The sequence below is a fragment of the Hylobates moloch genome, unplaced genomic scaffold (assembly GCF_009828535.3).
Source record: "Hylobates moloch isolate HMO894 unplaced genomic scaffold, HMol_V3 SCAFFOLD_2, whole genome shotgun sequence".
In the NCBI taxonomy this organism is placed as follows: domain Eukaryota; kingdom Metazoa; phylum Chordata; class Mammalia; order Primates; family Hylobatidae; genus Hylobates; species Hylobates moloch.
Genome location: NW_026652277.1, coordinates 20,681,574 through 20,703,056, shown reverse-complemented (window position 1 = coordinate 20,703,056; position 21,483 = coordinate 20,681,574). Strand labels below are relative to the sequence as shown.

The window sequence follows — 21,483 nt, the reverse complement described above, 5'->3', positions numbered from 1 at the left end:
ATGATGTGATCCCCAGGTGATGGTGTAGACTGAGAAGAGAAGAGATCCCAGGTGCGGATCTTGAGTGGGGAGATGCACAGACTTAGGGGAGCCCGCAGGAGACAGGGAAGGAACCACTAGAGGGAGCAGCTGAGCCAGGGGTGTGTGTAAACCTGGGGGGACGACATTTTAAGATGGAGGGAGGCCGCTCAGGAGGAGGACTACAAGATGTCTGTTGGTTGTGTCCACGGAAAGTCATTATAATGGGCAAGAGAAACTTCTAGAAACAGAAGCCAGAAGCCAGTCATAGAGCTGGGGAATCAGTCGGAGAGGAGATGGGCAGGCACCGTGAGGTGAGGCTTCTTTGTCAGGAAGTTTGGTTGAAGGATGGGTGAGCTGGCACACATGCTGGAAGGGTGTGTGGGGTGGAGGAACGGCGGAGGTTAGGAGAACCTGGAGCATGCGTGAAGATGCGCTTAGAAAAGAGAAGCCAAGGTTAAGCTGTGGGAGACAATGAGGATGTCTGAGTGACAGAGCCATGGGAATGGGATGAGGTCCAGAATAATGACAGAGAGATGACCTTAGCCAAGCTCAGGTCCCTCTTCCACTGTGACCGGATGGGGGAAAGGGGGGATGTGCAAAACAATGGGTGTGAAAGTGTTGTTTTGTAGCACAATATTTTAATTATGTCCTTTTAAAAAATTTCTCCACAGACACTACCCAAAGCAGTCCTTCACCACGGTGGCAGATACACCTGAAAATCTTCGCCTGAAGCAGCAAAGTGAATTGCAGAGTCAGGTAACTTCTAGAAGATTCGTTTTGTTCCCTTGGCACTAAAGATTTTTCACAAGGCTGCTCTTCTGAGATTCTTGTCCTCGTACTGTTCCTGCTGGGTCACCAGCCGGTGTGGAGGCTGAAAGCAGGCCTGTGTGGGAATTCCGGGTGAAAGTGTTGAACATCTGTATTGTTCCCGGTCTTGAATTGTCCTGATATTCTCAGTTTTGTTATTCACGTTGGACTAGGGCGAGTAAATGAGTTCCGGTCAGAGTCAATGTTTCCCAACAATCTTGACTTATTTGGTCCTAAATATTTAAACACGTTTTACAAATAGCTTTTCCACACCGCATATGTGGGGAAAAACAAGGTGCTAACTTGACCCAGTTGCAGTGTGTGTGGGGCTAACACCCCGTCTGTGTATCTCACACCAGCCACGGGCTTTGTTTTCCTCCTGTCACTTTGTTCATATTTCTTTCATATGTCACATTGACAGCATGAACAAAGATGAGAACACCACAATTGGCTCCCGGTCAACCATGTTAGATGGCAACTTGCCTTCAATATGGTGAAACACATCAGTTAAGACTAGGGTTGTGAGTGGCAGGGTTTTCTGCAGGGACACCCGATCTTTTAGTAAACATGGGGTGCTCTCTTTCAAAGAAGCTGTCTTTCCTGGCACCCCATAGTAAGACATGGAGCAACTACATTGCAATCCATTGGTCAGTGGTGAAGTAAGGAGGGAAGAGGGGAGAAGGGAGGTGGAGGTAGGGGAGGCTAGGTGGTTGTAGGCCTCCTTCATCTGTTCATTGGCTGTGGCCTTAGGCCAGTTTCTCTGATGTTTGCACTAATGTGCAGTGAGGCAGTCCATCTTGTCTGTCTTGAGGGTGTCTGTAAGTATTAAATGAGATAGTTAGGTGTGAAAGCATTTCAAAAAGTGAGAATATATTCTATGACTGTGGAGGCTTGTTACGATGGTGATAATGATGGTCCCTGAGAATTCCTGGTATGTGAAAGGGAAACACATAGAATTTGTGAAGGAAAGAGGTGTCCAGCTAACAGGCTTTGAAAATGTCAGTCTATAGCTCTTTTTTTGGGGGTGGTGGGAGAACGGAGTCTTGCTCTGTTGCCCAGGTTGGAGTGCAGTGGTGCCATCTCGGCTCACTGCAACCTCTGCCTCCTGGGTTCAAGCAATTCTCTGCCTCAGCCTCCCCAGTAGCTGGGATTACAGGCGCCTGTTACCACGCCCGGCTAACTTTTGTATTTTTAGTAGAGGCAGGGTTTCATCATCTTAGTCAGGCTGGTCTTGAACTCTTGACTTCGTGATCCACCCGCCTCAGCCTCCCAAAGTGCTGGATCACAGGTGTGAGCCACTGCGCCCGGCCTGAAGCTCTTTCTTAATGAGAGCAGGCAGCTCTCAGTGGCTTGGGATTGAATCATTTCCTTGATGGTGTATCTAATCACAGGGGAGGTTGTGGTTTTCTGTAGTGTCTTTCTGGGGGACTTGGGGTCACTTCTCAGTCCATTTAATTAGAGGAAATAATCTCCAAGTGGAATTTACTGTTGGTTAACAATGCCATGAATAAATGGTTGGGAGCTATTTTTCAGTTTGTGTAAAATGCTGGTGTTTGTGTACTGGTTTTGGTTACAAAAATTGGGTGCTGGCCAAAAACAGACACTATTATTGAGGCCAGCAAGAACACCTCTGTTCATTCACACTCCCAGGGGTACCAGAATCTGGATCTGCTCTGTGCGTATCCAGTGTGCCTTTCTTCTCGTCAAGTTAGGGTTAATCAGGTAATTCTGGACAAGTACACACTGGACATAGAACTACATCAAGCAATCAAATACTCATTTCCTGCCTGTGACATGCTTTGTACTGTGCAAAATAATTTACAATTAGTTTCCCTTCCCTTCGTAAATTTATAGGGTGTCTGAGGAAAGAGGACTAACACACACCTTGGAATGACTATATTTAATTTGTTATAAGGACTGAAAAAGAGAAAGATCAGGCTGGGTGCGGTGGCTCATGCCTGTAATCTGAGCACTTTGGGAGGCCGAGGTGGGCAGATCATTTGAGGTCAGGGGTTCGAGACCAGCCTAGCCAACGTGGTGAAACCTCATCTCTACAAAAAGTACAAAAATTAGCTCGGAGTGGTGGCGGATGCCTATAATCCCAACTACTCGAGAGACTGAAGTAGAATTGCTTGAACACGGGAGGTGGAGGTTGCAGCGAGCCGAGATCGTGCCACTGTACCCTAGAAGTCATTATGGTTTCTTTTTTTTCTGGGTGAGAGGTGGAAACACTTCTGTAAGAACATTTCCATTTTTGCAAAAACGTGGATAGGTATCTATCCTAATGGTAATATTCAGTAATGGCATTGGATTCCCTTTTAGCCTATTAAATGATTTGATTCTGCATGAGAGCATTTCCTTAGAGTTTTGATATCTGGAATTCTGAACAGCTCACTGGTTTTGGTGGAAAATTGACTATTAATATTTTATAGGCTTGTTTTGATCATTTGTGATGCTAAATGAATCACATCTATTCATAGCTCCAAGTTTTCAAGTTCTGAAATCTTTTAGAATTGTCTGGTTAAAACCAGTTCTCTTCTTTCAGTTCATTAGCTTACCGAGTGAGCCAAAAATAAAATCAAAGTTTATTTTCCAATTCAATCTAGAAAGTTATTTATGGTTACCCACTGTTATCTCTTTCTTTAAAAAATTTTCTCTTTTTATTTCCCCCCTCTTCTTGAGAGGGTTGTAAACCCTGTGAATATTTTACATCTAAATGCTAAATCCTCTCCAGCTTTTTTGGAATCTATATCAGGTGCCAGATTGTCATAATAAAATTTTATGAAATACTGTGAATAAGCAAACAAACCAAGAGTTAGCTCTTTAAAGCCAGTGGTTCACAGGCTTTATCCAGTACCTGGTGAACATCCACTTGGCCAGCCTCTGACTGCAGTGGATGTGGACTGCTGTGGACCTTGGCAGTCAAGAGGAAGAGAGGGAGGGAAAGCCCTTTTATAGTCACTAGTTCCCTTTTGATCACACATCACAGCATGAACTGCTTCAAAGAAATAGCATAAAGAGTGGTTAGACGCCCCCATGGGCCCATAGTAGCCCATTCAACAAGAAGCAAAAGTAAAACTGCTTCTGGTGGAATCAGCAACATTATAGTTCACCTGTGGGGGCATCAGGCTTTTAGTGCTTGCCTTGGGACTGGCTCACCTGATTTTCTTTAGGAAAGTGAGATCCAAAGCCCTGACTTAGAAAGAAAAGTTTTGGAACACAAACTCTTTGTAAATTGGGTGATCCCTAAACTGAAAACATCTGGGTGAGATGAAAGGCCCCCTTAAAAAAGAAATTTCTAGCCGGGTGCTGTGGCTTATGTCTGTAATCCCAGCACTTTGGGAGGCTGAGGTGGCAGGATTGCTTGAAGCTAGGAGTTTGACATCAGTCTGGGCACCGTAGGGAGATCCCCATTTCTACAAACATTTTACAAAAAATAAGGGTGTAATAGTGTATATCTGTAGTCTCAGCTACTCAGGAGGCTGAGACAGGAGGATCCTGTTGACTCCAGGAGTTGGAGGCTGCAGTTAGCTGTAATCACACCACTGTGCTCCAGCAGCCTGGCCGACGCAGCAAGACTCTAAGAAACAAACAAACAAAAAAATCCCAAAAAACAGAAAAAAGAAGTTTACTGATTATTTTAATATCATGTGGTAGAAAGCATTCCCTTTTTCGGGCTTTGTAGCACACTCTTATTGGAAGGGAAGGCATAGATGCTTTGGGTACTCTGAACCAGGGGTCTGGAGACTTCTCAAAGCCGTTGAAATGGTTCTTCCGATGACATTTTGAGTGGGAGCCCCCACTGAGAAGACGACAACACGGAGCTGCCATGATTGAAGCAGGGGAGGGGGGCAAGCTGCTGGCATCTCCAACCTCCCCCGACTCTCCTCATCTTCCCATCCCCAGAGCCTTAAGGAAACCTGGGCTTCTGTAGAGCATAGTTTTGAAAAAGGCTGCTTAAAATGAAGACAAAACAATAGCTACTCCCCACTTAGTTGTTTCTGTGCTTGGCTTAGCTATTTGCAATCATGCTGAAAATAAGAGGGATTTGGGGCTCACTGTGCTCTTAAATGGAGTATGTGTAATTTATGAGGGCTGATACGATGAAAGATGGAGAATGATAACGGAGAGAATGCAAATCATTCTGGAAGAGTGAGCGGCACTCTGGGAAGGAGGGAAGATGGTCCCACGTGAAGGGGGGCGCCTACCCTACTCCCAGTTATGGCCATGGTAGATTGTACAAAGCAAGCAGAAAATCGGAGACTGAAATACAACCTCCTCTCTCTCTGCTGACTGCAGGCTCAGAGATGAAAGTTGGGAGAGGCAGATTAGAGTGGCAAAAGCAGAGAAAACCACCCCACAAAATGTATTCCCAATCTCCTCCCACCTCAGTGGCAGACATGGGGCCTCTGCAGCATGGCAGGCAAAGTAAGAATATGGGTTGCATTTCCCAGAATCTTAGTCTCTCCTGTAGTGTGGAAGGTGATGGCAGCTGCAGTGTGCCTTGCAGAGGGATGCTGAGGTGCTTGCTGGGAGCTGCCAGGGGCATTGCCATTGCAGGAACAGTGTGGCCCTGGGGCCAGGGGTGGATGTGCGGGTGGGGAATAGAGGTTAGACCTCAACGAGAAGCAAGGAGGGAAGTGTCTTCAGGGGGTACCGCTAGGCTGTTCCTGAGCCAAGGAAGAACACACCACAGGGTTACCAGCCACTGTCTTTCTTCAGCATCAGATGCCAACAGGGTGCCTGGCGCCTGCGAGGACAGGAGACACCGCTGAGGCCAAAGGAGTTCGAGGAGAGAAGAAGGGAATGTGGGCATGGGTCCCAGGCTTTCTTCTTCCTTCACTCACACACTCCAGGACATCATCTCAAAGGGGAACCAGGAAGCAGTAGGAAATGGGAATTGACCTAAGCTGACTGTTTAAGTTGTTGAATGGACTCAATGCAACCGATGGAACTAAATTTAGTTCTTTCCACTTCCATGTGGTACGTACTTGTGAGGAATCACAGGGCAGCTCTAAGACATAAAGAAGCTTGGTTTTCTTTTGTATCTGAATATGAGTACATCATAAATAAGTTGCTGACCTGTTGTATACACTTTGATTTTATTGGGTAACTATAGCACTAGACCAGCCACCCAGCGATCTGGGCTCACTCCCTGTCCCTGCCACTAAGTGTGACTTTGGGTACTCCTAACCTTTCTCAGGGCATAAGATGATAGATTGTAGTAAAATTCCTTCCAATTGTAATAGTCTCTGATTTTAGCACAAAAATGTTCTGCAATAATGTCTCAACCTAGCAATAAAATAACTTGAAAAAAAAACCTACCATTATTTCTTCTTTTCTGCCAAAATAGTAATTGTCAGGCCTGCCATTTCATTTGACCATTCTCTAAATAACTCCTTCCCTGGACTGGTCTCAGATATTGGCTGAAGGTCATAATTGGGAGGTCACATAGATCTGCGGGAAGTTGATGGGCAAATCAGTTTCACACTGGAAGATGTTTAAAAAATGGCACAGGACGAAAGACAAGAATAGCTACAATTATGCTGTTCATTCACTGATAGCAACTCGTCATTTAACTCAGTTGTTGAGCTTTAATAACCTACGTTCAAAGTCATTTATGCCATGTTACATGACTTCCTAATTAGCTCAGTAGATATTTTTCAAGTTTTCTATGTAGAAGTAGAGTAACTCTATATATTAGTATACTTTTATGAAATGTCTTATTTTAGTTTTACTTCCTAATGCTTTCCTATTTTTATTTATTTATTTATTTATTTTTGAATGGCTTTGATTGATTATGTGGTAGCTTTTGAACTTCAAAAGTTGTTCTTCACTGGGTGTGGTGGCTCATGCCTGTAATCCCAGGGCTTTGGGAGTTCGAGGTGGGAGGATGGCTTGAGGCCAGGAGTTTGAGACCAGGTTGGGCAACATAGCAAAGCCCCGTTCTTGCAAAATAATAAAAAATAAAAAATTCGCTAGGCATGGTAGCACACACCTGTAGTCACACCTACTCAGGAGACTGACGTAGGAGGATCGCTTGAGCCCAGGAGGTCGAGGTTGTAGTGAGCTATGATTGTGCTGCTGCACTCCAGCCTGGTCGACAGAGCTATACCTTGTCTCAAAGCAAAACAAGACAAAACAAAAACAAAAGCAAACAAACAAAAACCATATATCTCAATTCAGCATGTCTCTGTGATCCCTCATACAGAGAAGCTGATCTAAAGCAATCCCATTTCATTAAATTAACAGGCGCATTAGGGAACTATTTCTTAATACCCTTAATCAACACTCTTAATTTCCTAACAATGTATTTTTTGAATGGAGGACACTACTTAAAAACTACTGTGTCATAATGGCCTTAAACAACACAACCAAATTTACAGGACAATATTGAATTCAGAAGAGGCCTCTTGGCAATAACTCTAGGGGTAACCAGCAGCCTGCAGTAGCCCTTATTAGTGCCCTGAATGTTTCAACTCTCATAAAGTATATATATGTGTACTTAAAAATTGTATATTTTAAGCAGAAATTATCTAGCCTACTTATCATTTTCCTTTACCTCAGAACTTTGTTTAGAGTGTCCATTGGCTTCAGAAGGACCTTCCGACTGGAATTCTCTGAGGGCCTTGCAAAGAGTAAAAGCAGGCTCAAGAAATTCTGTAGAGAAAAGATGACTATGTTAACATCATTCTTTAAAAAAGCTTCCGTTTGGGACAATTGTATTGTATTCTGAAATGAGATACTTAGGCTTCCAAAATATGGGTTGTGCTTTGTGAAATGGAGTTTTTCTCATTACAAAATGTTGGAAGAGAGCAATTAGAATTTCCTTCTCCGCCTCCTTCCCTCTCTCTTGATTTTTGGTGAAGTCAAGGGTCAGGATGATGCTAAATCAGAAATTAAGGCAACACAAATTTGATCCTAACTGGTAGAGCTGCTCTGGACCCCTTTTGACTGACACTGAGTTCCTATTTCTGTGGAATTTTTCTTATTTACAGGAATCCATGATCTGTGAATGTCTTCTAAGGGAAATCTAATAAGCATCTTTATCTACTGAGTTAGCTTCCTAAGCATACAGTATTTTAGACACCACACAACTAAATATACCAATTCCAAGTGATTTACTTAAACCGAAAAAGTGAAATACAGTAAAGCCAAGCATTCTATTCTATTTTTAATTAGGCAATCATAGAGCCTTAATAACTGATTTTTAAAAAAACCTCTAGAATGGCTTTAATGCTTATAAACCATTAAAATTAAAACCAAAGTAGCTCTTAACTGTATTTCTGCTATTGGACAGAAAACATATCTGTTATGTAAGTTTTCCTTAGAATTGGATAATTTCCAAGGCTTTGAATCTTTTTATTCTACAATATTTTATTATTCATAGGAATACCACTTAATGTCTTAGGAGTGTGTATGTATATGTGTTTTTTAGATACATATATAATAAATATTATATGTAATATACATCTATGTAGATATACATACAATATACATACATTACATACAATGTGCATAGAGTAGACACCCCTTATTTGCAGGGAATATGTTCCAAGAACCCTAGTGGATGTCTGAAAACTGCAGATAGTACCGAACCTTATAAATACTGTTGTTTCCTATATGTATATATCTACAATAAAGTTTAATTTATAAATTAGGCACAGGAACAGATTAACAACAATAACTGGTTTACGTTCCCACCAGCGAGTTTTCACTGCATCCACGCCAACATCTATTATTTTTTGTGTTTTTGATTATGGCCATTCTTGCAGTAGTAAGGTGGGATGACATTGTGGTTTTGATTTGCATTTACCAGATAATTAGCGATGTTGAGCATTTTTTCATATGTTTGTTGGCCATTTGTATATCTTCTTTTGAGAATTGTCTATTCATGTCCGTAGCTCACTTTTTGATGTAACCAAATACCATCTGTTCCCCAAAAACCTATGGAAAAAGATTTAAAAATAAAAAGCCACAACAATAACTAATAGTAAGATAGAATAATTTCAACAGTATGCTGTAATAAAGTTATGTGAATGTGGTCTCTCTCTTTCTCAAAATATCTTATTGTACTTTGCTAACCTATTTTCAGCCCACAGTTGACTGCAGGTAACTGAAACTGGAAAGTGAAACCAGGGATAAGAGGGGACTACTGTACATGTATATAGAGATGCATACAATATGCAAACATATGCAATATGCATATAAATATATGCATGTCTTTACATACATTTGTATAACATCTACCTATACACATACACACACACACACACACATATATAATAATGTAACAAAGTTAACTTGGAAGGACAACGTTCAGGAAAGTCTTGAAAACCTGAAAGACCTAGAAAACATGAAGTGTCTTTTCTCTTTTGTTATCAGTGGCTAAGTATGATTTAATTCACTGCTGGACACTCTAACAGTCACCTCATTGCAATCTAAGTTCCCCATCTGTGAATTAGCTTTGCAGTCTCCATGTCTTTTAGTTATTCCATATGTTTTAAGAAATAGCTAACGTGAAAAACTGTAGCAGAAACATGTAGTATTACTTCTGGAAGTGTGGTAATGAGATCTTTTTCAAAATATTACTGATTCCAGAGGATAGATCACTCATTCTACTATATAACAAGCACAGACGTAATTAAAGAGGCTTTACCTGTTTTAGTGGGTCTTTCTCTGTGTAGTTTGTTCATTAATTTAAGGTTTTCTATGTCTGTTTTCATCTTTGTCCTTTGTTGTAGATTTTAGAGGCCAGTGATCTTATTAATTTAATGGTTATTAATAAATAACCACACTAAGCGATCGCCTGGATGATATTGTGCCATCGGATGATAAGGGTGATAATGTATGAAATGAAGTAGAAAGAATGAAAGGTAGTTTCATAAAAAGCAAGAGTCTTATAAGAATGAAGAACAAGACACTTTTCTGACAGGTGGACAGATGCTTTTCCAGTTCTTTCTTGGCATAAATTACAAATGGAGAAAAACCACTTTTGGCTTCAAACCTTTACTAGCAAAGAAATCTCACTGAAGGACCCTCCATACTTCCTGTAACTTATTCTGTATAAGGCTGCTTTAATTATTTATTGGTTTAATCTACATTTAATGGATACCTCCTTTGGCCCAGCCCTGCCCGCTCTTGGGTGGCAGTTGTGTGAGGCAAGAGACCAGCGGCTGTGGGGAGAAAGGATGAATGGAGGAAAGACCTGACCCCTGACTTAGAGGTGTTTACTGGGTCCCCTCAAAATATATTCTCCCAAATTCTGTTAACAGTTTTTTTTTCTGTATTTCATTCGGCTTTCTCCTCTCATTCTCCACTGAAATGTTTATCCTTTCTTTGAAAGAAACCCCAAAGTGACTCTTTTCCTCTTTCCATGGATCAGATGTCAAATTCTTTGAGAAATATGTAGAATAAGAAAGGATCCTTCACCTGGTTTGGAAGGAGCTCTTTCTGTTTTTCTTTCCCCACCCAACACCTGTGCCTTTTTGTCAACTATTTATAGAACTTGCTCCTTCTTAAAATAATGTGGATCGAAAATGGTTTTGATTGCTTCATGGACACAGGAAGACTTCTCCAATAAAAGCAACTTTCTTCTATTGTTGTCCTTGGCAAAATTAAGTCATGTCGTAAGCAATATCCCAATCCTCTTGTCATCCATCAGACTCTAGACGGGTGGCTCCTAACGCTTTTTGGGTCTTGGACCACTGTGGAAATTTGGTGAAAGCAAATTTGCTTTGGTGAAAGCAACTCCTCCTTTGGAAAGTTATGGTAGCCTGCTTTAGAATATAAATGCAGAACTTCAGGGCATAGTGAACTCCATCAGTGGAACCCTAGAAAGTCTCAAGCTTTAGCAGGAGTGGCTGGGCTGGCCAAAGGAAGGAACAGGGAAGAAGGACTGGTTGGATTTACAGGTCCCACAGAGAGTGGTGGCATTGTCACAGAAAGATTATGGACTCCCTGCCTTCTAAGCACAATTTTATTTTACCTCCATTAAAATATTAACTCTTTTGGAAACATGAACTCTTACTGCCTTAAAAAAAGCAATCTAGCAACAAGTGTTAAAACTTGAAAAATACAAATACGTTTTGTTCTGGCAATTCCACTCCTGGGAATCTCTCCCATGGAAACAAAATTATCAGCATAGAAAGCCTAAGTACAAGGATGTCTATGACAGCACCGTTTGTAGTAGCACAAAACTGGAAACAAAGTGAAAGCTCATCTGCAAGAGAATAGTGAGTTACATTATGATAATCCATACCAAAGAATATGATACGGTCATTTAAAGGAAGGAAATAGAGCTCTATAGCCACATGCCTTGGAGGTATGCCTGTGAAGTGTTGCTCAGTGAGAAACACAGATGCAGAGAAGCATAGAGATGACCAAACCCTCTGTGTGTGCCTGCGTGTGCATATCTATGTCTATATATGGATAGCTCTGATTACAAATATATGTATGGGTAGAAAAATACAGATTAATATATTCCAGGTTACTAACATTGGTTCTTGGGGCTTACACGGTGAGCCTGGCAAATAAAGGAAAAAAAAGATTGCAATACTTAAAAAAAAAAAAACCATGTTAGTATGACAGTAATTCATTGTATCAGATTATACGTATGGGTGGGTAGATGTAAAAAGAAATAAAATAGTGATTTCATTTAATTTATTATTATTATTGTTTTTGAGACGCTCTGTCACCCAGGCTGAAGTGCAGTGGCATGATCACAGCTCACTGCAGCCTTGAGTTCCTGGGCTCAAGCAGTCCTCCCACCTGAGCCTCCCGAGTAACTGGGACCACAAGCGTGCACCACCATGCCCGGCTAATTTTATTTTATTTGAAAAGATGGGGTCTACCTATGTTGCCCAGGCTGGTCTCGAACTCTTGGGCTCAAGCAATCCTCCCATCTTGACCTTGCAAACTTCTGGGATTGCAGGTGCAAGCCACTGTGCCTGGCCAGATAATGATTTTAAAACAGATTTGCTTATGTATATTTTAAATTTTACTGTTTTACTTCTTCACAGTCAGTAACACTGAGGCTTTACCATTCAGGCTGCTGGGGGCTGACTTGGCCAATTTGACCACCTGGGGGGTCTCCCTGCTGACTTCTTAGATGTATATTCTGTGACTCATTGCTCTAAAGGCATTAGGTCTTTTAGCAAATGTTTATTGGATATCTATTTTTTTTTTTTTTTTTTTTTTTGAGACGGAGTCTCGCTCTGTCGCCCAGGCTGGAGTGCAGTGGCGCGATCTCGGCTCATTGCAAGCTCCGCCTCCTGGGTTCACGCCATTCTTCTGCCTCAGCCTCTCCGAGTAGCTGGGACTACAGGTGCCCGCCACCACGCCCGGCTAATTTTTTGTATTTTTAATAGAGACGGGGTTTCACCGTGGTCTCGATCTCCTGACCTCGTGATCCGCCCGCCTCGGCCTCCCAAAGTGCTGGGATTACAAGCGTGAGCCACCACGCCCGGCCTATTGGATATCTATTTTATGTCATATACTAGGCCTCGTGCTCCTTAAAGAACTAAGATGTGAGTGTGTGTGTGTCTCTGCATAAGTCAGGGACTGTTAACAGCTGCAGTTGAACTTTCTGTCTTCAATTTGGTATTTGTCTGTTTAATTGGTTGTGAGCATGCAAAATGGAGGGCATAAGGTGTTACTCTCAGGCCAATAAGAACCTAAGAATTTGTTTGGGTGAGGTCTTGATTTCCTTTTTTGCCTCTATTAAATGGCCTACCCTTAATTCACCAGTTTCTCCATAGAAATGCCTAAAGACCTTGAGAGGATAATACTGAAAGGGTTTTAGAGGAAAAAGAAAGGTGAGATGCTTTCTGTGAGTCATTGTTTCTCCAAATTGTCTTTTCCTGCCTACCTGTATGCATCACAGTTACCTAGTGAATATGGTGAGAATGCTCATTCATTGGCCTGGCCCCAGACCTACTGACAGGGAGGCCCAGAAATCTGCATTGTTAATTCTCCAGGGGATTCTTTTTTTTTTTTTTTTTTTGAGACGGAGTCTTGCTTTGTGCCCCAGGTTGGAGTGCAGTGGCGCAATCTCAGCTCATTGCAAGCTCCTCCTCCCGGGTTCATGCCATTCTCCTGCCTCAGCCTCCCGAGTAGCTGGGACTACAGGCACCCGACACCACGCCCGGCAATTTTTTGTATTTTAGTAGAGACGGGGTTTCACCGTGTTAGCCAGGATCGTCTCGATCTCCTGACCTCATGATCCATCTGCCTCGGCCTCCCAAAGTACTAGGATTACAGGCGTGAGCCACCGTGCCCAGCCCAGGTGATTCTTATTTACTCTTGTTAATATTTGAGAACCAGTTCCATAAAACGTTGTCCCAAATAATGAACACTCCTGGCATTTTTTCCCCCAAATTTTACTCTTTTAATAAATTTTTCCAATATTTCAATGGCTTTGAGTTTTTACTTTTTTATTAATTAATGATGGATTTATTCACTCATGCATTTATTCATAACAATGTCTGCATTTTAGAGAAGAGTTCGTGAAGAGGAAACTTCTTCAAACAAAACTGTTGTTACCAAATATCCACTGCATTCTTAATATAAAGAAATCAATGTAGGTCAGTTAAAGGCTAGAATGGTTTAAAAAAATCAACAATCTGATGCTCAAATTCAAATGTCTTTAATATACATGAATTTATGTGTATACATATCAGAAAAAATTTCAGGTTACAATGCATTCTGTTGTTTTGAACTACAGGAATCAAATCAGAATTTTTACCCGTGATACACATTTGATACATTCATGGATTCTTGATTTTTTGGACTACTTTTGGTTTGTTTATAAAGTTCCATAATAGAGATAAGAACTGAGAGTGTTTTTCAGATATTTTTTATTCCCTTTCATACATTTCTTCCCCTAGAAATTTAGATACATTTTGAGATTTTCGTAAAGTCTTAAAATAATTGAATAATTTAAGAAAAGGCTAGTTCCTATGAAAAGCAGAATTATATGACAATTTTCCTATATTCCTCGTGCGATTGTACCTGTGCAGAGAACAACCCTATTCTGATTAGAAAGATCCTGCATGAGAAGCTTTTAGCTGCACAGCAGGATGTATACAACCAAAGTCAATTCAAGATACTCATGACGTCATCCCTCAGTCAATAATCATTGATTGAATAGAGTTGGTTTCAGATGTAGGTATTAGGTACCAGTGGGGATACAGAAGGAAAATTCATGGTTTCTGTCTTTGAAGAATAATCTGGTTCAGAAAATAGTTCAAATGTGCATGTTTTGACATGGCTTCATAACAAAAGATCCTTTAAACCAAAATGCTAGGGAAACCAGCATTAAAGGAGAGTTTGTGGGGCAGGCGAGGTGTTGGCAGCAGGGACATGGGTTGCCAGGAGACAATGGAACAGAAACAAGACATGAGAAAAGTGTGAGCTTAATCCATAAAGCTGTTTCCCTCCAAAGGTGTCAGCTGCATGGCGTGGGAGGTCAGGCAGGTGGGTCTGTGTTCCCCAGGGTGGGAGAAGCATTAGTAGAAACAGGTGATGAATTCTTTAATTAGGGTAGGGAAACACTGCAGAAGAGCTGTGGTCGAGGGATTTTATGAAATGCAAAGCTTGGAAAATTAAAGAAGCCCAATGTGAAGAAGTTAGGAGGGAGGATCAAGGTGGTGGCTGTGAAAACAGAGAAGAAAAACTTACAGCTCCTTTTGGAGAAAATGGGATATTAGGGCTAAATTTGAAAAAAAAAAAAAAAAGCCGCATAATGAAAATACCTGTGACATTATTAAACTCATCATGATGGGTTCAGTCTAAGGCATTTTAAATTAGAGTGAATGCTGTGGGTAGTGGTGTGAAAGAGACCTCATTAATTGAGGATATGGTTTAGCTCTGTATCCCTACCCAAATCTCATGTGGAATTGTAATCCCCAGTGTTGGAGGAGGGGCCTGGTGGGAGGTGATTGAATCATGGGGGTGGATTTCCCCCTTGCTGTTCTCGTGTTGGTAAGTGAGTTCTCCCGAGATCTGGTTGTTTAAAAGTGTGTAGTGCTTCCCCCCTTGCTCGCTCTCTTTCATACTCCATTGTGTGAAGATGTGCTGGCTTCCCTTTTGCCTTCTGCCATGATTGTGAGTTTCTTGAGACCTCTCCATCCATGCTTCCTGTACAGCCTTTAGAACTGTGAGCCAATTCAACCTATTTTCTTTATAAATTACCCAGTCTCAGTTCTTTATAGCAGCATGAGAATGGACTAATACAATTTTGAATCTTTAATTTTCTGTTGATTTCTAATTTAAGAATATTTCTGTAATAAAATACAAATATCATCTAACAGACCTTTGACATGGTAAATATTCTACAGCGTAGGATAACTTCATAAGGTTTAGGTAGTAGGTGGTGAATAAGTGCTAGATGACTGAATTCTGGCGTTTATCTTGGAAAGTAATCTGCAATTCTATATGATGTTTTTTCCTGCATAGGACACGAAGTTCTGCTACAATTATTTAGGAATAACTTTTTTTATGACTCATGTTAGTAAGATTATTGTAAATCAGCATTTAAAAAAACAATGTTTCATCACCATAAAAAATAAAACCCTCCCTCCTTCCCACATCAAGGATATCTTCCTCTTGTCTAAGAAGCGCCTACTCCTTTTTGGAGGTTGACATTTACATGGAGCGAGTACCTTTCATCTCTGAAAAAGAAAAAGAAATACATGTAGAAAAACCCAACTAACTAACAAATCACCTTAATTACTACCTGCAGAGAAAAAGGGTTGGCTTTATGTTTTTTTTTTTTTTTAATTGTGTGTGTTTTTAGCTCAATCCACAAATGAGAAAATAAGTGTTGGTGGAAAAACAGAGACCAGTTTTGCTTATATATGGTGTGGTGGGTGGAGAGAAAGGGTACATCAGATTGCTACCTAACAGAGCGAGGAAATCAGTTCTTATTTTCCGTTAGAAAACAAAACAAATGGCAATTAATCCATTCATGTCTGAGGTTGCAGGTTTTTGAATTTTTGCAATCAGACCTTGGCGATGACCTTGAGCAGTAGGATATAAATAACTCCCACATGCTTAGAGTTCCAATAATGGAACACTAGGCATAAATGGGCTAAAGACAAAAAAAAAAAAAGTTGTGAGTATATTGACTTATCAAGGAGCACTAGGCTTCTGCAATCTGTTCACCTGTGGATTGCTTGTTAGTTACCTCCTAGTTACTGAAAATTGGGCTTTATCAATAGTGACATGATGTTCCTGGGGGTTTCTTTCCCTGGAGTATCTGTGATAATGCCATAGCTTGTCCTGCAAATCATTTATTTTGCTAGGCTATGAAATGATGTTCACCTTACAAGTTGGAAAAATCTTTCTGATAGGAAGAACTTTGGCTGTGTTCCACTTCCCTGGAGTCTCTGATTCCCAGCTGCTACATGGCTCCCAGCTTGTCCCAGGGAATGTCTGTGGGACAAGACATTCTCTTTACTTGCTGATTTTCCTCTAGCACTAGGTACCTGTTTTCACCTGGAATGTGACAACCAGGTGTTGTCAGCTTTTTGTCTCTGGCGGTCTGTCAGCTGGCTGGACCTGGGGAGGTAGGCGATAGAGTCTAGGCCTGGGGTTAGACTAACATTTTCCTGACCATCTCCATCCCTCTGACATCTTACCTGCTGCTTTCTGTGGAGAAGGGAGGATCTATACAAGCTCATGGGGATCTGCATTGGTTTCCAGAGGGAACTGCAGAAGATTGGGGGTGCAGGAGCGAATTCCTGACGAGGAAGTCAGGAGCCTCCTGTGCTGGCTTTGTCTGCTGGAGACCAGCTCTCCACCTCTATCTGGGGCTTCTAACCTTTTTCTCTGCCCTTAAATCCCAATGTGGCCCTTCCTGGCCATCTGATTCCTACCTTCTTTCTCTCCCTTCAACGCACTTGATTTCTCTCCAGTGAATCACCTTTCTTCCATATCTTAGACTACAAAAACAGCAGAGCATCCAGAAAGACAAGATACATCTTACCTGATGTCATCTGCTCCATTGCAGTCTTTTGCTCACTTAGTCATTTTGGGGTGTTCTTTTCTTGTTTTGGGAGCCTTATTTCTGTTTGCAGTAAGTATTTAACTTTCTATCTCAAAATGTTCAGAGTTTCGATTTAAACAAATTCTTACCCACTTGATTGTATTTTTCTACAAACGTTTTGCTCCTTCCTTTGCAAAGACTGGTCTCCTGCTTAACTCATTTATCTGGGAATGGGTGGCTTCTCTCTCTTTAGAGGCCTCTGTTCTTTGCAGAAGGTCGACATTCTGCAACCCTGTGTAGATGGGGAGGGATAAATTTGGCCAGGAAAAGTCACTTTTGACTGGGGACTAATGGGGGGACCAGAATACCCCCTACCATAGTGCAGCATGGGACACTGTAAACCACGCCATCCAGCTAGCACTCAGGGCCCCTCTGTAGCCATTTCCTGGGGCCATATGGCCCCTTGAGGGCAGGGCAATAATAAACCTGTCGTGGTAGCTGCAGCTCCCTCTGCCCCCCTCTGTCCCTGCTCTATACCCCCTCTATTCCCCCTCTATCACCCTCTGCCCCCCTCTGCCTGGCTTTTTCCTTGCCCTAGTGGCCAAAGCTCTTCACTAGATTCACCGAAGATGGTGACACTGTCACGGGCCGCCTTCCAAACTACAACAGTTCGTGACAGCAGTGAAAGCTTAATTTTTAAAACCTTCCATCAGAGGAGGAAGTGCTTTATAGTAAATGACTACATTGCTGGAAATCACTTACTGGCGTTGTCTTGATTATATTCCTTAGTCATTACGGTTTGCATCACATGATCTTTTCTCAAACATCAGCATGGGGAACCAACGATGAAATTGCATTTCTTTGAATTAGAGTATAGATTATTATGGGAGAAGAAAGACATTAAAGGAGCAGCGTTCACGTTTATGTTTGAAAAAATACGACAGGCTTCACAGCCTCCATGGCAGTTAAAGCGGGGGTTGTAAGAGAACATGGAGCCATCAGACCTCATTGCCTTAGATGGGTCTCAGTGAGTGTAGGGAAAATGCTTTGGCTTTTACAACCCTGGGTATATGAATCCTGGATATAGAATCAGTTTCGTTTGTATTTCTTTTCCTTTTTTCTTTTGTGAGGTGAGACAGGGTCTCACTCTGTTGCCCATGCTGGAGTGCATTGGTGCAATCATGGCTCACTGCAGCCTCGACCTCCTGGGCTCAAGTGATCTTCCTACCTCAGCCTCCTGAGTAGCTGGGACTACAGGCATGCATCACCATGCCTGGCTAATATTTTAAAATTTTTTAGTAGGGATGGGGTCTTGCCATATTGCCCAGGCTTGTCTTGAACTCCTGGGGTCAAGCAACCCTCCCACCTTACCCTCCCAAAGTGCTGAGATTACAGGCGTGAGCCACTGCATCAAGCCTGGCTTGTATTTCTTGTGGGGCTGGGAGAATATAGCATCACTGCAGATCTTCTCACACATAATTGGGCAATCAATAAATGATTGTTGGAATAAACCAGAGTCTTACTCGGAGAATACGCCTTTCTTCCCTGACAGCCTTTTTTCCCCCCCACACACACCTCTGGGTTTCTGTATAATTTTTGTATGGTAAAAGCCAAGGATTTGGAAATTTTTGGTATCGCAGATAAAAATAAATAATTCAAACATAAGTCTGGGAAAGGGAATGAATTGTTGTTTGCTTGGACTTCTTTACTGTCTCTGACTCCAGGCCTTGCCTGACCCTGAACACCCAGCATATCTTCACTTGTTCCAGATGGCGGATCCTGTCTTGTTGGCGGCCCCCAGAACTTGCTGGGGTGTGACCTTCCATCCTTGTCATCTCACAGTCCTCATGATCCATATATCAGACTGACAGAAGTTACTCCACAGACAAACGAAGTGATGGAATTAAGGGGACTTCATTGGGGCTAGTTGTGAATTCAGATTGTGACTTTTAGGGGGTGTCAGAGTTGACATGTTGCAGAGTGTTCAAAGCAATGCCAGTTGGATTTTTAATGTGATATGCAGATTGGGTAGTATTATTGCTGTGTGCATTATTGTAACTTCTATTCTTCATGGCCATCTGCCTGGTTATATATATTTTAATTCTGATGTCAAGAATGAGATGTAGATGTAGCATTTTTATTGTTCTACCATTTCCCCTGCCTTCTTTTATCTGCACATTTCTTGAAGCAGCCAGGAGCCATGGTTTCTAAATGCCTATTGTTGAGAGCCCTGGCAAGAGTGGAGACCTTATCTTTGGATTCCCCATAGATTCTAGATGAATGAAAGAGTTATTGGAAACAACAACAGACATTATTTACTGGGAGTTAACGATGAGCTAGTCATTTGCTAAGGCTTTTTGTACAGTATCTCATTTAATCTTCCCCATAACTTTCTTAGGTTAGCATGATTGTTCTCATTTTGTAGATGAGGAGCTGTGGCTCGGAGAAGTCATGTAAACTGCCTGAGGCCACACAGCTACTCAGGGGCCTTGCTAGTATTTGGCCTCAGGACTTTCTGACTCCAAAGCCTGAGATGTTTCTTATTAGCTGTCTCAGCATAGTCATTATTGTGACATTTCTGTGATTTCCATACCATATCGTATCAGTGATATGATGTTTTAGGTTTAAAATTCTCCAGGATCTCTTCATTAGGTGAAATTTTTATATTTGGACTTTTAAAAATTGTGATTCCTGGTAAATAGCCTTTTATTGTATTTAATTTATTTTTTTTTTTGCTCTGTTTGATTTTCATCATTCCTGAATGTTTTTAATACTTGTAATTAAGTTATGCAGTAAACTTTTCATTTGGAGGTCAATGATTTTAGGCAGTTTATTATTTTAGCAGCACTGCCATTTTGTTGGCTGCACCCATCTTAATTGGTATTGAATAAATGTCCTCATGTTTTCTGAGCTTACTGATTTTTAAATTCGAATTCTGTATAGGATCCCATCTCAAGCATCGGATGTTTTCAGTTATTGCTATACTACTGATCAGAATATTACCATTGAAGCTATTATAAAACCAATGAAAGAATAAATTATTCACATTTCAAAAACATTTTAAAAAGTAGATCCGATCATAGAAAGTATCCAGTTATATTAGAAATTTGCTTTTCTGTGTAATGATACTTTGTTAGGAACTGGTTGAACACTTTAATCCATAGTGCATTGGAGGATTGGCTACTACTCAGAATCCTAAATTCTTCAGGAATTCTTTTTTTTTTTTTTCGAGACAGAGTCTTGCTCTGTCACCCAGGCTGGGGAGTGCAGTGGCATGATCTAGGCTCACTGCAACCTCTGCCTCCCAGGTTCAAGCGATTCTCCTGCCTCAGCCTCCTGAGTAGCTAGGATTACAGGTGCCTGCAACCACGCCTGGCCAATTTTTGTATTTTTAGTAGAGATGAGGTTTCACCATGTTGGCCAGGCTGGTCTTCAACTCCTGACCTCAAGTGATCTGCCCACCTTGGGCTCCCAAAGTGCTAGGATGACAGGGTGAGCCACCATGCCCAACCCAGGAGTTTATTTTTATTGCTGAAGATGCTTCCCATCTCATGACTTCATTGTCTTTCTCTTGAGACTCCTCAGCAACCCACAGTACCCATTTATTTCACAACTATTGGGGCGCTGCTTCTGGGGTCTCCAAAGCATCAAAGCAGTGTGAGTTGTAGTTTTTGATTTTGCTCAGCTTGTTGTTGGCAAGCAAAATTCCATAGGAAAAAAGCTAGCGCAGTTACAGTCCTGATGGGTACTGTTGACAAGAGAACTCAAGATGTGCTCCCTGCTATGGTTGGGCTCACTGGGGGTTTCTTTGTGTGTGCTCCTGCTTGCATGCATGAAGGGTCTTTACTCTGCAGTCTGCTGGCACCAAAGAGGTTTGAAAGTAAGTCAATGAAACACACTTAAAGGATTTTTATGAGTATAATTGGAGAGAAACCGAGGCCTTTTGGAGGAGGAAGTGCCTTGCTGGAGGAAGGGGGCATCAGCCGGTGGCAGGAGAGATGGATATTCTAAGTTTACCTAGTATATCCTAGCTAGGAATGTGATAGATGTGTTAATTGACCATTCATGGACCAGTGACTCTATGGAAAGTCCAGAAGAGAAGAGGGGAGGTGAAATGGGTTGCAGAGGACCTGAATGACACACTAAGATGGTTGGGCTCCATTATGAGGTGCGGAGATCTGCAAGGTGCTGGGGAGGAGAGTGATTTGCTGCTAATGAATCTGGCAGCAAATAGATGGGACTGGGAGAGATGTGAAGTATGGAGCCACGTTAGGACATATTTGCTGTAGTGAAAGTGCATTATAATGAAACAGTTAATCAAGAAAATGGAAAGGAAGGGAGAGGGGGCCATGAAGGAAGCACGTATTGAAGAATGATCATAAACGAGTGGAAAAGGTGGTGGTGGCTCGAGTCTCCTTTGGAGGAGCTTATGATTGGAAAACCAGTGGGAAGTAGGGAGGAGCACTTAGGCACTTAGACATCATGTCCAGATGCTCTGTTCACTAGCCACCGTACTGTTTTTTTTTTTTTTAAACTGAGACTGCATTTATTTGGTGTGGTTTGCAGCTGTAGGGATGGGGGTACCCAATGGTGACTGTGGCTACTTTGTTCCCCACCTCGCCCCCCTTTGCAGTGCCATGGGGAGAGATGGAAGTCTAATGTCACTG

The 21,483-nt window shown here is 41.8% G+C and overlaps 1 protein-coding gene across 3 annotated transcripts in view; it reads left to right on the top strand.

Moving 5' to 3' along the window:
* NEBL (nebulette) overlaps positions 1–21,483 on the top strand; it is a 400,747-nt gene that overhangs the window by 158,536 nt on the left and 220,728 nt on the right. For all 3 annotated transcript variants that reach the window (XM_032167465.2, XM_032753757.2, XM_032753758.2), the window contains exon 3: positions 693–777. In XM_032167465.2, the coding sequence (XP_032023356.1) occupies positions 693–777 (85 nt within the window). The remainder of the gene's footprint in view (positions 1–692; positions 778–21,483) is intronic.